Here is a 23,118-nt window from a genome sequence, read left to right on the forward strand (position 1 = left end):
GTGTATTATCAAGCTTTTATAACCTGAAGTAAAACACGAAACACATTCATAATCAAACACATGGACGGGCATGTATTACACACATGCACCCACAGAGAAGCACATACAGCCCTCCCATGTAAGGCTCCACTCCCAAGGATTTATGGCAGCAAACATATAAACACACTCTGACAGTGTCTCCCAGACACACAAACAGATGCACACCATCATTAGTATGCTGTGGCAGAGTGCGGCGAGGGCAGCAGAGGAGAATGATGAATATGTTTTTGGCAAAGAGCAAAAGAGACAGAGGAGAAGAGGGAATTAGAAGAAGGAGCACAGGAAGGAGAGATAGAGGAGAGAGGGGAAGGTGGAGAGGAAAGCTGTGATAGAAAGTGGAAAGTGGTGCCTAATGACTACATAAACTGACAGGAAACAACAACCCAATTACCAGTGCAGGACTGTCCTTTGTTTCTGCAAGCTTGTGATGACAGATCCATGTAGTCAGAGCTAAGTCGGGCTCAAAGGTTCCGTCTTTATATGAAAGCACAATTGCTGTTGGCAAACATGTCCGACCCCAAAGGTGAATGTGGTCGAGTTTGCCGAACAAACACAGCAAAAATATGAGCAGGTATTCTAAGGTGATCTTGTGCATTTCCAGTATGTGTGCTGTTGCCTAACATGTAACATTCAGCAAGATAAATTGTCACAGGAGAGTTTTAAGGAATTGCTTTAGGAAAGTGCGAGTTGAAGGCAGGGAGTGATCCTTGCATTCAGCCGTGGTAAATATGACTGCCGAAGTAAATGTGGCCAGTTTTATTTCAGTTAATTTATAAAGCACCACAATAAACAATACAAGTCACATTGGGGCTCTTTATAGAGAACAGCCCCATTCAGTCAAATCTGTTTCAACACAATTCAGTTCAGTGCAATGATATTTTAGTCCAATGAGGTCAGATCCAGTTACTTGTATCCTGCAATCCAATCATTTCAACAAATCCAAATTCAGCCCAGTTATACAACCCTAATTCCAATGAAGTTGGGATGTTGTGTAAAACGTAAATAAAAACAATACAATAATTTGCAAATCCTGTTCAACCTACATGCAACTGAATACACTACAAAGACGAGATTTTTAGGGCCTGATCTTAAAAAAGTTGCGTGTACAAAACCACTGTTTTTGTCGCAATCAAATTGCGGCCGCAAAGTTTTTAGCCTGTTTGTCTTCATGAATACGCAATACGTATGGGAGAGGGTTATGCAAATGTAATCCTTTACGTGATTTATCAAACCAGAAACGGATTGCGGTTCTGTTTTGCATCTAAATTTAGCACATTTGAAATGCAGCTACTAACGAGGATGCAAAAATTTCTGCTGTCACTTTGGTGAGAAGTAGGTATAGATAGAATGGCAGATGATGGAGAGAGAGAATCTTCTGAACACATATCAACAGATTTGGGTTGTCAAAAATAAAATATAAAAATCATCTCATTCTCATCTCCTCAAACTGTTACCTGACAACGGTTTTCTGAAGTGCTCCTGAGCCCATGTGGTAATATCCAACACAGAATGATGTTGGTTGTTAATGCAGTGATGCTGACTCAGCTTTTTTGGAACTATTATCTAAGGTTTGATTTGGAGCCAACCACAAACAGAAGCTATGACATTTCTCCTATGATGAAACTCCTTGCAACAGTTTTTTTCCTGTGATCATTCCAATATTCCAATATTCTGCTGCTAAATGCGCACAAACCTGATCATGGCGAAGTGTGCACGTAACTGATCATCTGCCAGAGAAGCACACACAGTCTGTGTAGTTTAATTGTACATCAGGCAAAGCACCCACTGTGCTTTGATGTTGATAATATAATTAATATGAAAAAATCAAGGACATTGTAAGGCAGATTCAATCCTTCATTTGCAAACTGGATGCTAAAATCACTTCTTAGCAAGTGAAAAAGCACCATTTTAAGGCAGCCACTTCCATGTTGTGAGAAAGACAGTATATGCTTTAACCTTGTCACTAAACAAAACACGTTGCCTTATTGACAGTAGCGTGTCATTGCAGAGCAATTGGAGCTGGATCAGTCTGATTACGTTGTTTAATGTGAACATATATCAGGGTTTATACAGTGAAAAAGGAATTTGTGTCAACCAAAAAACAATTGAAACAATCAAACACATTGTATATTATTCAAATATTGGCAAAACAAACGAAGCGAATTCAGGAAAGTCATTGGAAAATAATTTATTTTTATGTATATAAATGTTAAATTTAAATTCTTTGCAGGACAGTAATGGGACTTATGTTTTAAAATTAGCAAAGCTATAACATACAGGTAGCCAACTCCTACCACAAACCACAAACTATTTTTACTTTGCTAATGTCATGTTCAGGCTTGAATATTGTGGCTGTTTATGATAAACTCTTCAAACACGCACTGAAATAAAAAGAACACGGTGAGTCTTCGAAAATAATAAAAAATAATAAAAAAGTTCAAGGCAGACAAACATCTAATACATTAATTGACAGACATTTACATTGTTAATAGTGATTGGCCAGTTTGTTGCGAGTTACGCCAAGCAACACAGTTAACAAGCGGTGCGCGCTCCTGTGGTGTTGTCAGCCCAGACTAGCTGCCCCCTGTGCGCACCGATGGCGGAGGGCATGTGCTACTCTGGACACAGCTCTGCCCTGCTGCGCAATAGCCCGTAATCTAATATGGTTATTAAAGACGAAGCAGGATGTAAATCTTTGCCTCAGTGGGTCTGTCCAAATCCCAAACATAAAGCATCTGTTTGTAGAACAACTTCAAACTCAGCCTTCTGCATGTGCAATTACGCAAACAGAGCTACCCTGCACAAATGAACAGATATAATTTTGTCAGGGTAGAGCCTAAGATGACAAACCTGCTGCTGTGAATAGCAATGACAAAAGTTAACAAACTGTAACAGTCCAGAAAAGCAGGAACAGAACGGAACAGAAGGAAATGATCAGCCACTGGATCATTTATTATGATACAGCGCAACAACCCCTGCATGTTTCAAGCAACGCAGTTCCGCTGGGGGCAGTAGCAGCCAACCAGTAGCAAATTAAATAGGGTGGTATGCGCCTCTTTTGCACATGTTATCCATTGCATGTGCAATCTTTGAAATTGCGCACAACGCGCCCACTTATTGTACGTGCAATTTTTTTTTTACAAGTGATTTAGTGACCCCTATTTGGGATCTTTGAAGATCAGGGCCTTAATGTTCTAACTGATACATTTTATTGTTTGTTTTTTTTCAGCAAAAATTCACTCATTTTAGGTTTGAAGCTTGCAACACGTTCCAAAACAGAAATTCAGAAAACCTTTGTCAGTTAACACATTTTGTCTCTACATCTACAGGTGCAAGTTAAAACTCTACTGTGTTACAACAACGTGGCTTCAGAGTAAAAGAATGTGGGTAATAGAATGGCCTGTCTGCAGTCCAGACCTGTCTCCCATTGAAAATGTGTGGCGCATTATGTAGAGCCAAATACAAAAACAGAGACCCCAGACTGTTGACCCACTGAAGTTGTACATCAAGCAAACATTGGAAAGAATTCCACTTACTAAACTTCAACAATTAGTGTCATCTGTTCCCAAAAGCTTATTGAGAGTTGTTAAAAGGAAAGCTGATGGAACACAGTGGTAAACATGCCTCTGTCCCAGCTTTTTTTGAAAGTGTTGCAAGCATCACATTGAAAATGAGTGAATATTTGCAACAAAACAATAACGTTTATCAGTTTGAACAGTAAATATCTTGTCTTTGTAGTGTAGTCAATGCATATGGGTTAAACAGGATTTGCAAATAATTGTATTCTGTTTTTATCTACATTTTACACAGCATCCCAACTTCACTGGAATTGGATTTGTAATTATGAAAAAATACATTCAGATACATATTTGCTTTTGTACATTCAAGTTCGTTCAACTTAAGATCCAATTTTGCTTAGTCAACACAGATTTAAATTTGATTACATGATTTTGTTCCAATTCTAGCCCACTGATTAAAATTCTGTAGATTCTACTCAAATCCAAGTCAGCAAAGTCTGATTCTACAGGTCCTTCTCACAATATTAGCATATGTGATAAAGTTCATTATTTTCCATAATGTCATGATGAAAATTTAACATTCATATATTTTAGATTCATTGCACACTAACTGAAATATTTCAGGTCTTTTATTGTCTTAATACGGATGATTTTGGCATACAGCTCATGAAAACCCAAAATTCCTATCTCACAAAATTAGCATATCATTAAAACTTTCGGAGAATGTGGTCCTCATACATAGACAATGTTCGGAAGAAGGCCCAGCAGAGACTGTACTTCCTATGGCAACTCAAGAAGTACAACCTTCCACAAGAGCTGCTGGTCTTATTCTAACGCTGCCATAATTCAGCTGACCTTCCCTCTATCCAGGACTTACACAGCTAAAATCTCTACAGATCCCACACACCCTGCATGCAAACTGTTTAGGCTTTTACCTTCAGGTGGCATTACAGAGCGCTGTCTGCTAAAACTAGCTGCCACAGAGACAGTTTCTTCCCCCAGGCTGTTTCTCTGATGAACACTTGACAGTCCAGAACAACACCATGCATACTTGGACTGATTTCACGTTGTATTCTATTGTAAAGTCAATTGTGTATACATGTTCATTTAAAAAGAAATTCTTTATTATTGAGAACAAAGTGTACCGGAGTCAAATTCCTTGTCTGTAGAAACTTGGCGATAAAGCAAATTCTGATTCTACTACATTCTGTACAGGTCCTTCTCAAAATATTAGCATATTGTGATAAAGTTAATTATTTTCCATAATGTCATGATGAAAATTTAACATTCATATATTTTAGATTCATTGCACACTAACTGAAATATTTCAGGTCTTTTATTGTCTTAATACGGATGATTTTGGCATACAGCTCATGAAAACCCAAAATTCCTATCTCTCAAAATTAGCATATCATTAAAAGGGTCTCTAAACGAGCTATGAACCTAATCATCTGAATCAACGAGTTAACTCTAAACACCTGCAAAAGATTCCTGAGGCCTTTAAAACTCCCAGCCTGGTTCATCACTCAAAACCCCAATCATGGGTAAGACTGCCGACCTGACTGCTGTCCAGAAGGCCACTATTGACACCCTCAAGCAAGAGGGTAAGACACAGAAAGAAACTTCTGAACGAATAGGCTGTTCCCAGAGTGCTGTATCAAGGCACCTCAGTGGGAAGTCTGTGGGAAGGAAAAAGTGTGGCAGAAAACGCTGCACAACGAGAAGAGGTGACCGGACCCTGAGGAAGATTGTGGAGAAGGGCCGATTCCAGACCTTGGGGGACCTGCGGAATCGGCCCTTCTCCACAATCTTCCTCAGGGTCCGGTCACCTCTTCTCGTTGTGCAGCGTTTTCTGCCACACTTTTTCCTTCCCACAGACTTCCCACTGAGGTGCCTTGATACAGCACTTGGGAACAGCCTATTCGTTCAGAAATTTCTTTCTGTGTCTTACCCTCTTGCTTGAGGGTGTCAATAGTGGCCTTCTGGACAGCAGTCAGGTCGGCAGTCTTACCCATGATTGGGGTTTTGAGTGATGAACCAGGCTGGGAGTTTTAAAGGCCTCAGGAATCTTTTGCAGGTGTTTAGAGTTAACTCGTTGATTCAGATGATTAGGTTCATAGCTCGTTTAGAGACCCTTTTAATGATATGCTAATTTTGTGAGATAGGAATTTTGGGTTTTCATGAGCTGTATGCCAAAATCATCCGTATTAAGACAATAAAAGACCTGAAATATTTCAGTTAGTGTGCAATGAATCTAAAATATATGAATGTTAAATTTTCATCATTACATTATGGAAAATAATGAACTTTATCACAATATGCTAATATTTTGAGAAGGACCTGTATTATAACTATAGACAGCCAATTTGGTCAAGTAACTATACTTTTTACTTGGCTTAAATCTTAGAGTTAACATTTCACCTCATTAGTTTTTCCAGGGACACGTCTCTTCTTTTGTTGTTTTTTTTTAATTAGTCTAATGTAAAGATAGTTTTATGACTTAAAAAGTGAAGTAGGGTGTAATGAAAAGTCTTCAGAAAATAATGTATACTTGGATTTAATTATATGTGATGTTTGAGCATTAGTAGGATTGTTTACTGCCATAATTGGTGAATATATTGGCCTACATAGAAAAACAAAACTGAGATGCAACAGTTTTTTTGTACATGGAGATGAAATGGTTTGTTTACAAGTACAAAATGGAAGTAGGATGGGATAAAACAGCAACACATGCTACAAAATGAGGTTATTGGCAAATGGATTTTCTGACCAGGAGCCAGACTGTCACGTCAGAAAAACACAGCAGATGTTGAACTGGGTTTTTCTGCCCAGTTTCATAAAATTCCTATTTGTGGTATTACTGCAGCACAAATACATCCAGCAATGTATAAGGAAGATTTTTTTCTAAAGTGTTGTTCTCTTCAGATAAATTGTACAATACCCAGCATCGTACCATTTCATTGTCAGCACATGCTTGCTTAATTGAGGGATTGATGCAAAGTCAATAACTCAATGCAGTTGGTCCGACTTCCTTAGAAGGATGCGTTTTTACCAACTGGAAATGGTATGATAAATTTGGATTAAACTGAACTGTATGTAACAGGATCTGAATTTGTATTGGATTTGATTGGATTGGAAAATATTACACCTGCTTGTCTTGTAAAGTGCTTTGAGTTAACACTTGTTGTGAATTGGCTCTACAAAAACAAATTGAAATCAATAAAATTCACATATTGTATTAATACTAAAACAAAAAAGATCCCTTAAAGTTTTGGTCATTAAATAGTAGAATGATTATCTGAGCATGGCTGTGAACCTGTTAGGTCATTTATTTCCCCACCCTTAGGAAGTCTGTAGTCTCTCTGGGGTTTAAATCTCTAGGTAAATTCCAGACTGGGAAAAAATATCCCAACTTATATAAGCACTTCACAGATCACACTAGTTTCCAGAAAACATTGTTTTTTAATTTTTAACTTTTTGTTAATTATTGTTTTTAATTATTAACTCAGTTCATTACGTGAAATGCAATATAAAAACTAATTCCACACAGACTGATGTTTTCAAGCTTTTTTTCTGTTAATTATGATGCTCACAGCTATTGAGGACATGATATTTAAGATTAGAATATTACATCAGACCAGTAAAAACACATTTTAATACAGAAATATGGGCTCAATGGAAAGTACATTCAATACCTGCTTAAAGGTTGTTATTTTTAAAAGTTCCATTTTTATTTTACTGAAGTTAATGTTTATGTAGGTACTACAGTGTTTTTGACTGAAATCTCCATTGTAGATGCAGATATTTGTCTTAAAAACAAATGAAAAAAATTCTGTTAAAAAAAATATTTGGAGTAATGTAGCATTTTTAGATTTTGAACTTGAGAATATTTTATGCACAGTGTGCAGTAGTTAGCACTGCTGCCTTGTAGCAAATAGGTCCTGGACTCTTTCTGTATGGAGGTTGCATGTTCTCCCAGTGAATGCATGCATCTAAAACATAACTTTTAGATTAATTGTTCTGTCTAGATTGCCCTTAAGGTACGTGCGTGTTTGGTTGTTTGCCTTGTGTGTCTGTGTTGCCCTGTTATGAACTGGCAATCTGTTCAGGGTGTACCCTCTCACACAATGGATGGATGGATGGATGGATGAATGGATGGATGGATGGATGGATGGATGGATGGATGGATGGATGGATGGATGGATGGATGGATGGATGGATGGATGGATGGATGGATGGATGGATGGATGGATGGATGGATGGATGGATGCCAAAGATTCTCATTTGGACTTATGTCTAAACCTTTATTGGTCCATTCTAACACATAAATACACTTTGACCTAAACCATCCTGTTGTAGCGATGGCTGTATGTTTAGGGTCTTAAATCTCCACCCAGTCTCAAGTCCTTTGCAACATTTAGTTTAGCAATAGTCAGAAGCTTGTTGTGGGAATACATCAACCAGTTGATGTATTCCCACAACACTTGATAACAAGCATTGTGACCCACTGGTCAAGCTGCCTTCATTAACTAACTGCGGTATAACACCAGGGCAGCTGGAGAACTAATTCCTTTCTTCCTTCTAAATAATAATTTCAGACATAGAAACAGGGTATCAAGACTACATCATTCACATTCCAGCAAGAACTAGATAACTCTTTGAAGACAGATTTCCATTTGACAAGAAATGCCACTCAGTTTTAACATCACGTTACACCTCTAATAAATAGTACATACTCTATGTTTTGCTGTGCGAGCGGTTGTTGGTGATTCTTTTCTGTTACAGACAAGTTTAAATAATATTGTTTCTGATCACATTCCAGAATACACCTATCAGATGTAAGTGAGTAATACTGGTTATCTGTTCATTATGCCACGTGCTAGCAGCAAGTTAACATTCTTGCCTATCAGGTGTTAGAAGCAGGAAAAATGACCAAGCGTAAGGATTTAACCCAGTTTGAAAAGACCCAAATTGTGATTACTACACAACTGGGTCAGAGCATCTCCTGCAGCTCTTGTTGATTGTTCCTGGTCTGTGGGGATTATTGTCAATCAGAGGTGGTCTAAAAAAAGGCACAGTGGTAAACCATGGTTTGTAAGTTCTGTAGACTGGTTGGCAGGGTCCAACAGACCAGTCATCTGTTATAGAAGTTCATGCTGGTTCTGAGAGAAAGGTTTCACAACATCAGTTTATTATGCATGGGGCTACATAGCTGCAGACCAATCAGGGTCTCTATGCTAAACCCTGTCCAACATCTAAAGCACCAACGAGGGCAGAACTGGACCAAGGAGCAATGGAAACATCCTTATCTGATGAATCATGTTTTCTTTTACATTAAATAGATAGTTAGGTGCAATGCATTGCTTATTTGGGGAACACAAGGCACATGGATGCACTATTGGAAGACGGTAGCCCACTGCAGGTAGTGTGAAGCTTTAGGCAATATTCCGCTGGGAAACCTTGGCCATCCATCTGGATCTGATTTCATATGTTTCACTTTGTTGCAGAACCACATTCACTCTTTCATGGAAACATAGTTTTGGCCTCTTTCAGTAGGATACTGCACCCTGCCACAAACAAAAAGGTTCAGGAATGATTTTAGAAGGATCAGGCATTGGCTTGGCCTCCCAATTCCACAGACCTCAGTCTAAACAGGTCAGCACTGTTTTGGCAGCAAAAGGTTAAGCAACACACCATTGGAAATGTTCAGGTGACAAATCATCTCAAATCCAATTGGCTGGCAATGAACATTTCCTGAAATGTGGAGATTTCTGAAAGTGATGATTCAGTTGCTGTTGTACTTTCAGCCAGGCAACTCAAGGGCAAGCATTGCATCAGGAGAACAGATTCATCCTCAGTGTTCAGGTGTTAGTGCTGCTTTATAGAATCTCTCATGCAAAACAAACCATGATGACAAGCAACAAAATTATTGTCTGGTTTCTGTTAAATATGTTGTAGGCATCTTGTTAGGTCTGCACTGCCAGGCCTGCTGTGAAACACTGGGACGTCTGGCACCCACATAAAAATAGGAAATCGTATTGGCCTTGTAGCGCTTTAAGCTCTCTTTTTTCCTCTGTCTCTGCCAAATCTTGTTCTTTTTGTAAGGTACAACACATCCAGCCGTTCAGTGATAGCAGAGATTCTGTGTCTAAACTCTGGTTGGGTTGTGCTTTATTTAAATCCGAGCCAAGCCACCAGCTGGGTAATATATTCACACATAGATCTTCTCCGCTAGCCTTCCTCCAGTCTGAAAAGCCAAAGATCTGAGGAGGTTTGTTGTTGTAGCCTGCAGCTCCGCATTGATCCCCCAGAAACTTCACTGGCTCAGTTAATCACCTTATTCCTAGAGAGGGCAGGAAACAACAAGCTGGAAAAAGGAAAATGTCCATTTTCTGGTTTTGAGTTATTCATTTTAATTGCTGAGTAACGCTGCTTGCAGCAAAATTACTGGTTTCACATTTGGAGAAATTGGGTTTCTTTTGTTTGTTCGGTTCCCTTCTGCTTTGTTTTTGTAATTGATGTATAGAATTGCATGACAGGTAGGGGAGGGAGGGGAATATGGTGAGGAAGAAGGGCTTCCCTGCCAAACATAATCACCCTATTCTTTTCCTGAAAAGTTGAATGGAAATATAAACAGGAGAGGAGAGGAGAGGAGAGGAGAGGAGAGGAGAGGAGAGGAGAGGAGAGGAGAGGAGAGGAGAGGAGAGGAGAGGAGAGGAGATGTCTATCATGTCTATCATTTAAATTGGATTTGTTGTGTATATCTAACAAACTAAGCCAAATTATATTGCTTTTATTTGTAGTCCTTGTTAAAATCAGTTTTCTCTATAAATACCCACAACTAAAAAAACACAGATTAGTGTCACTGCGTTGTAATTTATATTACAATCAGTCTTCTTTCATCTTTTGTGTGAAACGTCTGTTTCAAACCACTAATGCCCAAACTAGCACCATTTAACAGGTCTCCTATGATTTCCCAGTTCTATGCTATTACAATTAGTCTACTGTATAGTGCCTTGCAAATGTATTCATACCCCTTGAGCTTTTTCTCATTTTCTTATGTTAACCAAAAACTTCAATGTATTTCACTGAGATATTATGGGATAGACCAACACAAAGCCTTACATACTTGGATTGAAAATTATACATTGTTTTTGGTAGGGTGGAAAGAAATCTGTCTTGTGAGAGGAGAGGGATGTAAAGACTTGCAGTGACATGAGAGCTGTTTCAGGAAATAAACCCTGCCGTCGGCTGCATTTTGCACGGGACAATATTCAGCATTTTTACCAGGGCCACATGATATCAAGAAAACGCAAAATTGCGATACTAGTGGTTACAATTGACAATATCCATTGAAATTAACCTTCATTTTTCTAACTTCCGTCTTTCCTTAAGGCAACGCAAAGCAAGACACGTTTATTTATGTAGCAGCATTCATGCACACGGCAATCCAGAAAGCTTTACTGGAAATAAAAGGAAAGACAATTCTAGTAACAATGCATAAACATGAAAGCATTGAATAAAATAAAAAGATGTTAAAATACAAATATAAATGGCGTAAAAGAAACAAATGTTTTAAACAGTTCATTATTCAGATTCTTTGATCAAAAGCTTCTTTAAACAACAATGTTTTCAGTCCTGATTTAAAGGAACCAACAGTTTCTGCACATCTCAGGTTTTTAGGAAGTTTATTCCAGAGCTGAGGAGAATAGAAACTAAATGCTGCCTCAGCTTGTTTACTTCTTGCTCTGGGAACCCTAAATAAGCAGGTCTATGAAGACCTGCGGGGTGGGGTGTACGTGGTTCATACTAGACAAACAACTCAAAACAGGTATTTCGGCCCGATACCTATTAATGCTTTAAAGACGAATAGCAGAATGTTAAAATCTATTCTTTGACAAACAGGGAGCCAGTGCAGTGATTTAAGAACTGGTGTAATAGGAACCAATTCCCTGGTGTAAGTCAGGACTCTGGCAACAGCATTTTGGATAATTGATTTTTTACAGAGACAAGAGACTTTACAGAGACTAACCCTAACCCAGATATTGTTGCAGTATTCTAACCTACTGAAGACAAAGGCATGTACCAGTTTTTCTCTGTCCTGTTTTGACAGGAAACCCTTTATTCTGGCGATGTTTTTAAGATGATACTAAGCTGACTTAGTGGCAGGCTTTATGCATGCACTTTAGCATCTCAGTCAATAAAAATATAAATCAGGAGTGGGCATCAGCGTCGGTTAGAGTCTGTCTGGGCCAATATGTTACAAAGTTTGAATGCATGACACTTTAAGTATAATATCTTACCAGATATTGCATTCAAGCAGCAGATTGCAACATTGCACACACTGATACTGTTATGGCGACTGCAATTCAAATACATTAAGCTGCTTTACTCTTAACAAACAACATTCAGCTCGCTTTACTCCGATATCCCTAAATAAAATCCAGACCTGCCAATTGTCTTCAAAAGTCATCTAATTACTTAATAGAGTCCACCTGTGTGTAATTTATTCTATGTGTAAATCCAGACGCACTTTGAAGGCCTCAAAGTTTTATTAGAGAATATTAGTGAACAAACAGCATCATGAAAGACCAAGGAACACATTAGACAGGCCCGGTTGTGGTGAAGTTTGGCTCCCACAGAGTTGGGCATACTGTGAGTGGTGCGGAAAAACAAAAGAAAAGAAGGTGGTTTAAATGATCATTACATCACACTAGAGAATGAAGAGGGGGAATATTTCCCTGACAGTGTGCCGCAGCGTGTGGCAGTGACACTGTAGTGCCAGACTTTTTCCCACAGAGCAGTTAATTGTGTGACAACGGTGTACTTTGCTTTGCGCCGACATGTCCGGCAAATGTCGGCTTTGCGTCCACCCAGATGGCCACTGAGTCAAGTATGCCAAACTCTGTGGGAGCCTGGATGGATTTAAAGATTGTTACCAGTTGACAACTATCAACTATCAGTCGTCCACTCCACAAATCTGTTCTTGGAATAGCAATCCACTGTTGAAAGAAATCCATCAGAAGTCCTCTTGGCAGTTTGCCACAGACCACGTAGTGGACACAGCATATTAACATTTTGGCCAATGTTCAAATCGACACATTATCCTGAACACACGACCCCCACAGTGAAACCTGGTAGTGGCAGTATCATAATTTGAGAACACTTTCCCTCAACATTGACTGGGATGCTGGTCAGAAATGATGGGAAGATTAATGAGCTAAATATAAGACAAAACCGAGAGAAAACCTGTTTGAGATGTCCACCTGTTGAGACATACTGTACAACAAAGTAATTGTGGTTGTAATTGGCCATACGTTTGAGTTTTTTATTTGTAGAAAAAAAAATTAGAAGCCATGTGTGATTTTCTTTAAACTTGACAGCTGTGGACTACTTTCTGTTGGTTTAGCTGCAAGTTAAAAAAAATAGAAGTTTCAATTGTAATGTGACAAAAATGAGAAAAACTTTAAAATCCTGCAAAGGCCTTTATGTGTTAGCATAAAGTACTATAGTTCCTTGTGCACAACTGTAGCTGTTTTAGGGTTAATTATTTTATTATACTGCTCTCGTTGGAATCGTTCTTTACAAGTAGCCAATTGTAATTTTCAGCCAATCTTCTTCACAAGTTTATTACTGACAGGTACTTTAAACTAAAACACTAAATGATCAATGTCCTTGCTGTTTATACTGGAATAACTGTGTCAGTCAGACATAAAAACAAAGCCAGTTGCTGGGCCTGAATATGTAAACCTCTGTTTCTGTGTCTCTGTCCTGACAGGTGTCTGACAAGACCAAAGCCAGAGGCGCAGCACTGAGGTAAGACAAAAAGTCCCGCTCTGTGATGGGAGACTGGGATGTATTTATGTTGATTGTGAAGCTTTTTTACCCACTGAAATCTGTTGTGTTGCTTTGTGTTTTGGCTGAGAGAAATGTAAGTGAAGACCACATTTGGTTTGAATTAGGACAAGTTGTTACAGCCAAGAAAATAAGCTATAAATAAATGTTATCTGGACCGAAACACTCAATTGCATTGGTCAGTCCTTGACGAATGCGTGGACTTTTCTTTAATGTAAGGTTAAGGTCACAATGACTGTAGAACATTAGACAGCCAATCACGGTGGTGTGTGTAGATGTTAAGTTAAATCCAAAAGATGAAACAGATGTAAGCTTACTTGAGGTTGTTCATTTTTAGCGTTTGTAATATTTCAAGGTTGTGTAACTGCAGTTACAGTCTGGAGAGGTGAAGAAGATGTAATTGACTGAAGCATCTGTGATGACAGGTGACCACCTGATAACCCCAGTGAGCAGCCTGCACTGAGACTCTCAGCTCTGTAATACTCGCTTTTAGGCTGCAGACATCTGACATGCTGAGTATTTGTGATAGCTTTTGATGTTTTGGGGAGTTTCTCTGCATATATAATCTGTCTGCTCTTTAGTCAGTTCATGGCAGATAATAATTTATCTGCCATAAGGATGGTGTTGTTATTTTGATTTTGTTACATTTATTAAATTTAATAATGATACAATTAAAAGAAGCAATATTAATGACATTAACGTGTGTCACGTACTATTATAAGGAGCAGGCAAGGGTGGTTGAAACAAAACAGCAGTCAGTACTAACACGCTTTACAGGTCCTTCTCAAAATATTAGCATATTGTGATAAAGTTCATTATTTTCCATAATGTCATGATGAAAATTTAACATTCATATATTTTAGATTCATTGCACACTAACTGAAATATTTCAGGTCTTTTATTGTCTTAATACGGATGATTTTGGCATACAGCTCATGAAAACCCAAAATTCCTATCTCACTAAATTAGCATATCATTAAAAGAGTCTCTAAACGAGCTATGAACCTAATCATCTGAATCAACGAGTTAACTCTAAACACCTGCAAAAGATTCCTGAGGCCTTTAAAACTCCCAGCCTGGTTCATCACTCAAAACCCCAATCATGGGTAAGACTGCCGACCTGACTGCTGTCCAGAAGGCCACTATTGACACCCTCAAGCAAGAGGGTAAGACACAGAAAGAAATTTCTGAACGAATAGGCTGTTCCCAGAGTGCTGTATCAAGGCACCTCAGTGGGAAGTCTGTGGGAAGGAAAAAGTGTGGCAGAAAACGCTGCACAACGAGAAGAGGTGACCGGACCCTGAGGAAGATTGTGGAGAAGGGCCGATTCCAGACCTTGGGGGACCTGCGGAAGCAGTGGACTGAGTCTGGAGTAGAAACATCCAGAGCCACCGTGCACAGGCGTGTGCAGGAAATGGGCTACAGGTGCCGCATTCCCCAGGTCAAGCCACTTTTGAACCAGAAACAGCGGCAGAAGCGCCTGACCTGGGCTACAGAGAAGCAGCACTGGACTGTTGCTCAGTGGTCCAAAGTACTTTTTTCGGATGAAAGCAAATTCTGCATGTCATTCGGAAATCAAGGTGCCAGAGTCTGGAGGAAGACTGGGGAGAAGGAAATGCCAAAATGCCAGAAGTCCAGTGTCAAGTACCCACAGTCAGTGATGGTCTGGGGTGCCGTGTCAGCTGCTGGTGTTGGTCCACTGTGTTTTATCAAGGGCAGGGTCAATGCAGCTAGCTATCAGGAGATTTTGGAGCACTTCATGCTTCCATCTGCTGAAAAGCTTTATGGAGATGAAGATTTCATTTTTCAGCATGACCTGGCACCTGCTCACAGTGCCAAAACCACTGGTAAATGGTTTACTGACCATGGTATCACTGTGCTCAATTGGCCTGCCAACTCTCCTGACCTGAACCCCATAGAGAATCTGTGGGATATTGTGAAGAGAACGTTGAGAGACTCAAGACCCAACACTCTGGATGAGCTAAAGGCCGCTATCGAAGCATCCTGGGCCTCCATAAGACCTCAGCAGTGCCACAGGCTGATTGCCTCCGTGCCACGCCGCATTGAAGCAGTCATTTCTGCAAAAGGATTCCCGACCAAGTATTGAGTGCATAACTGTACATGATTATTTGAAGGTTGACGTTTTTTGTATTAAAAACACTTTTCTTTTATTGGTCGGATGAAATATGCTAATTTTGTGAGATAGGAATTGTGGGTTTTAATGAGCTGTATGCCAAAATCATCCGTATTAAGACAATAAAAGACCTGAAATATTTCAGTTAGTGTGCAATGAATCTAAAATATATGAATGTTAAATTTTCATCATGACATTATGGAAAATAATGAACTTTATCACAATATGCTAATATTTTGAGAAGGACCTGTATATCAGGACCAGAAATTCTACATCCTTTGTAAGACAAAAACAAATTTAAAGTCAAAATGCTTTATTATCTTACATTGCATATAGCATGGTACGGCTGCTATATGCAACCTGTAGCTCATCTGCTGTGACTGTGCTGTAGTTATGTAAGTGAAGACAACATAGCTTTTTTTATTACAGAAGTCAATGAGAAACAGAACAGTTCTCCTAGAAAGATGGCACATTGACACCAAACACCTTGTTAAGCAGCTTGACCTCGCAGGATAATTTTTTTGACTCTGCAAAATAAGGTGATTTCGACATTTTTGATACACAAAACGATATAATTATTTGATTCTTAAAAACAGTTTCCCAAGTGGAGATTTGAGAAATTCCGGGCTCTACTTGTGAAATAAATATGTGGAGATTTGGAAAAATTATGACGAATAGGCCTACTTTGCACATTCCTAGACAACAGTGGGTCAGGTTTTATGAGTTATTTTACATCTATCTTTGACACAGTTTCCATTAAGCTACACTATAAGCCAACAATATTTAGTCATGTTTCCAATGTTGTTCTTTTGAATTTTGGTGTAGCTAATGATGACATGATTTCCACCTGGTGGTGCAGCCTGGGCATTACAGCACTTTTAATTGAACTCCAACAGAGTAGTGCAGCTGCAGTCGAATCTTATTGGCTTTTAAGGAACAACAGGAAATGATTAATTTCATAATAAATATTTTTTGATTGACAGACGATCAGATGGACAGATATTATTTTATATGTACATAAGAACAACAGGATGTTTGTCATTGTTTGCTACACCAAGATTTTGGTGGCACGTAAATATAGTAATGGTGGAAATAAAAAAAAAACATGTCAAAACTTAACAAAAATATAAAAATATCGCAGATTGACACAACACATATAACATCACAGAACAAAAAAAAGAATAATTTCATGAGAAGAAAATAAAAGTGGTGTGCAAACTTATTCAATCAGGTTATTGAACCTTCTTTTATTTTTCTTTTATTCTGAGTTGAATTATCCAGGATAAATGTTACATATGTGGAAAAACTTTGGAGGAAACTTCTGCAGGAGACAGCAGAAGTTGCAGTGTCATTATTAACAACTTATCTGCTGGCGGTGAAACCCTTCATGTTAAACATTCAGTGCTGTGTGGGCAACTTATGATTATCTTCTTGTTAGGTGTTAATATCTGGTAGAAAACATCACCTACTTTATTATCACCATGGATCTCAACTGTGGATGAATTGTGCAAACTGATGATTTGGTAAACGTGCACAGATGATTTCTTTTATTTTCTTTTTTTCCTTGGCAGTTTTTTTAAGCTTGACTGATCAGAATATCCAGATTTTTTTAAATAAATGAGGCGATCTGTGTTTACAGGCTTAAGGCATCAGTATGCCAGTCTGGAGTGTGTGTGTGTGTGTGTGTGTGTGTGTGTGTGTGTGTGTGTGTGTGTGTGTGTGTGTGTGTGTGTGTGTGGATGGGGGGGAGTAGGGTGGTTATAGAGAGAAAGTGTGTGTGCTGGGTGTCTGTGTGTGCCCCAGGCCATGTGTTACTCTGCTACCGCTAATGAGCCCATTCACTCTGCAGCCCAATCTACTGAGCAGCACACACACTCACACACTCCAGGGACTCTGGGGCTGGAGATGCTGCAAGCGATCCACTGGCTATATCCCCCATGGAAGGCAGCACTCACTGTTTAACCCACAATTCTTACACCACCTTTACAAACACACATCCCTATTTTAATCCAACTCTTACAGGCTCATCCATACACCAATCATTAACCAGCTGCAACACACAGACTTACACATACATACCCAACCTGTTATCACACTACCATGATCTTTTTATTATCGTTCTGCTGTCTTCTCTTTCAGCTCCATTATATTCCCTGTGCATCTTTGATTGTATTGTTGAGGGAAACTGCCTACAGTGACAGGGATTTGTCTTTTTAGACTTATTGTTATTACACTGAGAGCATTGCAGAACTGCTGGGTTTTTTAGGATTTTTCCTAACTGACATAAACAGTAACGCAAACCTGCTCAGACATCAGCAGATTGATTGCTCAGATAAAGTAAAGCTCAAGATGAATGTGCTTGCATTCAGGATCTGATATGAATACAGGTTGCTGATGAAGGCTGCCAGGTCTGTGCTTCGTAGAGGAGCATATGGAACGGCTTTGGTTGCAGAGGAGGAATCTATGTATAGTTAGAAATTGGCCTAATTTGTTCTGCTAATAACTGCTCTCTTTCTCAACTCTGCTGCTCTCATATATGATTAATTCTGTGGTCAGAATAAATCCTTCATGTCTGAACAGAGGGCAGTTAGACTTCCCTTTTGGTTTTTGGAGGTATACTGTCATAGTGTGTGTTTTTGGTTTGATATTTGTTTATATTTTAGTCTGGGGATTTTGGCTGTTTTTAGTGTGGTTAGTTTTGAGTCCTCGTTTCTGGTGTTTTATTTTCTAGGTCCTGTTCTGTTTACTGTGTTTTTAGATCAGTTTTCTCCCTGTGTTTCCGGTCGCTGGGTTTTGTTTACTGTTTGTCTTGTCGGACTTCTCATCTCCTCGTTTATCCCGATCTGGTTCACCTGCCCCTCTGTCTTCCCACATGCCTGCTCCACACCTGTGTCTGTTTTCCCCTGATTATCTGCCCTATTGGGCCATGCCTACCTTTGTCTGTATTTCAGTTCGTCTTTGTCCTTTGTCCCATGCGGTGTCGTTAGTCTAATTTGGTTCGATCTAAGTTAGTCTATGTAGTCCGTCTGTTCCTACTAAGTTGAGGTTTATCCTGCGATCCAGAAACCAGGACTGTTTTTTGATGAACGTGTTACTTTGGATCTTTGTGAAACCTGCATGGGTAATTGTAAGTTGGCTCGTCTTATTAAAGAATAATCATCTCACCAACGGTCTCTGCTCGTCCTGCATCTCTGGTCCACCTCTAAAATTGAACTATGACATATACTCTATTTAATGTGTGAATAATTTCTGACCAGAGGAGGTAAACCAGTTGGCCTGTGTCTTGCAAAAGTATTCATAATTCTTGGACTTTTTTTGCATTTTTGTCTTTAATATAGTATTTTATTGGCATTTTATGTGATAAATCAGGACATCATAGTGTCTGGGAAGTTGAAGAAAACAAATTTTGTTTAATTTTATTTTCTTTCAGAAAATCTTTGGTCCACAGCTGTGGTAATACTAAAAAATGAAAAGAAAACAAATGTGATAGTGTTTGGACCAAGTGGCCCCTGTGAGTCCACCGCTGCAGCATATTTTGAACTAACTGTTACCAATTTGGATTTTAAGTTCCTTTTAAATTGGACAGTCAAATTAGAGCAGTTGTAAGGTCTTTTATCGTTTAAGCCGATTGGCAAAAGGTATATTTTTTCTAATCAGGAACCTCTTTGACCCACTCTTTTATTTTGTCCAGCTCAGATTAGTGTAATGGACTTTGTGTTGGGGTGAGTCTGTCCTTGCGCTCTCGTCTGCAGCTGGCACTGTTGCATGTCATCCTTCATCTGGCCCCTCTACACTGGTTGTCTACATTTTTTAAAGTAAAGTAAAGTTTAAAATTCTGATTTTCATTTTTAAATGTTTGAATGATCTTGCCTCAACACACAGTACATTTTAGACGGGTGGGGTGTGAAAAAATGCTCCAAACAAAGAAAATACAAATGATGATTGTTCATTTTTATCAATTTACAAAATGTTAAGTGAGTAAACCCAAACATATAGCCAAAGTCATTAAGAACTATCTTCAGCATAAAGAGCAAGACTTACTGGAAGTGATGGTATGGGTCCCACAGAACCCTGATCTCAGCATCATGGAGTGTGTCTGGGATTACATGAAGAGACAGAAGGATGTGAGAAAGTCTACATCCACAGAAGATCTGTAGTTAGTTCTCCAAGATGTTTGGAACAACCTACCAGACGAGTTCCTTCAAAAACTGTGTGCAAGTGTATTGATTTGATTTAGATTTCTCTTCTAGTCATTCACTGCATTTTGTTGATTGATAAAAATAAATGATTAACACTTCCATTTTTGAAAGCATTCTTTGTTTACAGCAACCTTTGCACAGTACTGTGTATATATATATATATATATATATATATATATATATATATATATATATATATATATATATATATTACTTATCAAATGTTCCCTCAAACTCTAATCAATTTTAAAAAGTAAGGTACACTTCACAAAATATTTTGGTTGTGTTTAATTTATATGAATATTTTGGGGTGTCAATAAGTGTGTCACTGTTGTAGTGTTAAAAAAATGCACAAAAATGTATCTTGAACACTTCACCATTCTGATCAGGACTGTTAAAAAATAATTTCCTGTTACATTAGAATAAACTGGGCCATCTCTTAAATTCTCAGCAATATGCTTTTAAGATTAGATAAATTTAGTGTCTATGATGATGCTATGACATGTCATATGTCATGAGTAATTCTCTTTAGGTAATGATCTTTTGTCTGCTAAAGATAAAACCCAGTCAGTAGAATGTAACCTTGTTCCACTTTTGGTGACTAAGCAGGTTTCAGGCCTTGAATTAGGAATAAACAGGTTCCAGACAGTCATGTTGTAATCTAGCGTGTTATGAATTCCCTGTCCTCTGGAAAGGAAAACAAACAGTTATGAAAATATATCTTTCCTAATGGCTAGCTAGTGTAAATGTGGCAAAACATCTTGTTCTTTGTGTTTCTGAGAGGTTAGTCAGAGACTGAAATAAATGGAGAGAAAGAAGACAGACACCACCATGCACCTCTCACCACCTGAGACACACCAACCCAGAACCCAGTCCAGTTGGAATAACCAAGCCTGGATCCACTTGGTTAAAGTTAATTTGCGTTGTTTTTAATCACTGGAACATTCAGTGATTTAATCTGCCAGGAGGATCATTGTTCAGGATGTTTACAATTCATCTCTGATTTGCAAAGAGAGGAACCTGTGCTGAGATGAAAACAGCCAATGCCTTCCTGCAGAGATGACCATGGAGCTGGGTCAAACAAATGTTGTGCAGAGATTCTCCATCCACCGAGCTGATGAGCGGGACGTTCAGAACCGTAGGTGAAGGGACCCAGTCCAGTTGGCTGAGGGGTGACACAATGAGGTCCAAAGCTGAGAGTAAGGTGTCTCATCTATTTATCTCTAGCTGTTTTCTGGAACCAGAACTCCAGGTCTTCCTCTGAAGAATAGTTTTTTCCAAACTTTCCCCAAAGTTAACTCAGGCATTTATAAAATCCAAGTTATGCATGAGTGTGAGTTTACCTGTAAGCTTCAGTAATGAGGCATTCTTTCAGCCCATCTCCAACTTCGACACACTAGTATATTTTGTTACCTGACATTCAATTTTTTCCCCACTGAATAAATGTGCTCAAATGAAAGGATCCATTTGTCTAAATTGTTCAGTGTGAAATCATGCTTCTGTATTAAGAGCTGAATTTAAATTAAGGCTTTTACACATGTATCGGAGGTGGAAACAAACATGTATTGCACTGTACAAGGCAGTTTATTTTTTAAAAACTTTGGTCAGAATATTGTAAAAATAAAGTTGGTTTCTTTTAGATCTTATACCTCCAGATTTTCTGAAAACACCATCTGAGTCTTCATCAAAGATGAAGGCTTTCACATCTATGATCAATAGGCATGCTGGCAGCTTATAAAGAGACAAGATGAGACTTGCAGTGGGGATGCAGCTTGTCTCAGTCGTGTGTATGTAGTGCAATGTGTCAGCAGTTCAAATGTGAGACACCTTGTCAAACTCTGTCACTCCTGCCAATGCCAAGAAGCATAGAAGTACATATGTAGGAATGGAAACCTGTTATAGCCTTCCCCACAGTCCTGCCCTGGGCAAACTCCCCAAAACAAACACACCCTGGAATGCATAGCTGAATGCCTCAGCCCACCTGCTTTCATCACCTAATAAAGGTTGTAAAGGTGTTTTTACTATACAAGTAGAATTAAAGACATTGTTATGCCACATAAGGAGCTGTCTTTTATTGTTTTATCTGATGCAGTCTACCTGCTGTATTCCTGTATGCAGCCATAAATAGATGCGTAAACAGGCTTGTCCACACACTTGGTGGAGTGTGCACCAAGATGTGATTGAGGTGGGGGACAGAGGGAGATGGTGCCAGCTGTGCCTCAGGAAGCTCTGCCAAGTGGAGGGCAGATGATGAGATGACAGATGAACCGAGTCCAGATGGTGTTCACATCTTTACTTTGCAGTTCTCTTACACTGCTTTACATATTTTCATTCCCCTCATTTGTTTTAAGAATGTGTATTTACCTTTTCGCATGATCCTCCTTCATGCACTGTTTCACTTTAAATCCCTTCACTACAATCTACTCCAGCCATGGCTTGTCTGAGTGTAATCCAGTTCATCGCCAATAGAGGCTGATCAATGGGATTTTAGAGCAGAAGAAATCTTTAAGAAATTTGTCCTCATGTTTACCTCCTGCTGGCTAAATAAGGAATTACAGTGTCTTTGCCCTTGAATGTTTTCATATTTTGTCGCATTACTACAACAAACTTCAATATTTTTTTAGGACTTCATGTCAGGCACCAACATAATGCAGTGTATGTTATTGAAGTCAAAACTTTTGCCTCTTCTTTGCAAAACAGCTCCAGCTCAATTAGATTAGATGGGGAGCATCTGTGAACAGCAGTTTTCAATATTTTCAGTTAAATGTGTGAAGTGTTTTATATGTAGACCAAAATAACCCCTCTAGAGTTAGCAGGCCTTATTAGCTGCTTCTCTGATTAATGTTCTTCTACCAATTTAGATGTGTTGACAGATATGTTTTGGTAGATTTGCAGTTGTGTCATTCTCTTTCCACAGCAGAGTGAACTTCTAGGTGTGACATCTAATCTAGTCCTCCTCATAATGACCCATTCACTTGACTCAGGTCTGTTGAAATACAGTTTAGGTCAGGGGTCGGGAACCTTTTTGACTCAGAGAGCCATGAAAGCAAAATATCTGGAAATTTATTTCAGTAATAGCCATATAACATATTTCAAGACTGAATTCAACTAAATGTGAGTATGATAAGCCTCTGAATTTATTATTTTAAATCAGGGGAAGGGAACCTTTCTGACTCGGAGTTATTTAAAATTTAAATAATGTTGTTATAATACCATTAATGTGGTGCTGCATGGATTTGCTGATGGCTTTGTAGTCTGGTTGGTACTTGATGAGGTTGAGCTTCATGCAAGCGTTGAGGCTTTCATCCGTTAAACGTGATCGTAGATTGGACTTGATGTTTTTAAGATGTGAGAATGACTGCTCACATGCATA

At 38.8% G+C, this 23,118-nt stretch overlaps 1 protein-coding gene across 3 annotated transcripts in view; it reads left to right on the forward strand.

The window, feature by feature from the left end:
* The window catches only part of aff2 (AF4/FMR2 family, member 2), a 253,494-nt gene that overhangs the window by 162,573 nt on the left and 67,803 nt on the right, over positions 1-23,118 (forward strand). For all 3 annotated transcript variants that reach the window (XM_047353618.1, XM_047353619.1, XM_047353620.1), the window contains exon 10: positions 13,336-13,373. In XM_047353618.1, coding sequence (XP_047209574.1) covers positions 13,336-13,373 — 38 coding nt within the window. The remainder of the gene's footprint in view (positions 1-13,335; positions 13,374-23,118) is intronic.

The sequence above is a fragment of the Girardinichthys multiradiatus genome, chromosome 23 (assembly GCF_021462225.1).
Source record: "Girardinichthys multiradiatus isolate DD_20200921_A chromosome 23, DD_fGirMul_XY1, whole genome shotgun sequence".
Lineage (NCBI taxonomy): Eukaryota > Metazoa > Chordata > Actinopteri > Cyprinodontiformes > Goodeidae > Girardinichthys > Girardinichthys multiradiatus.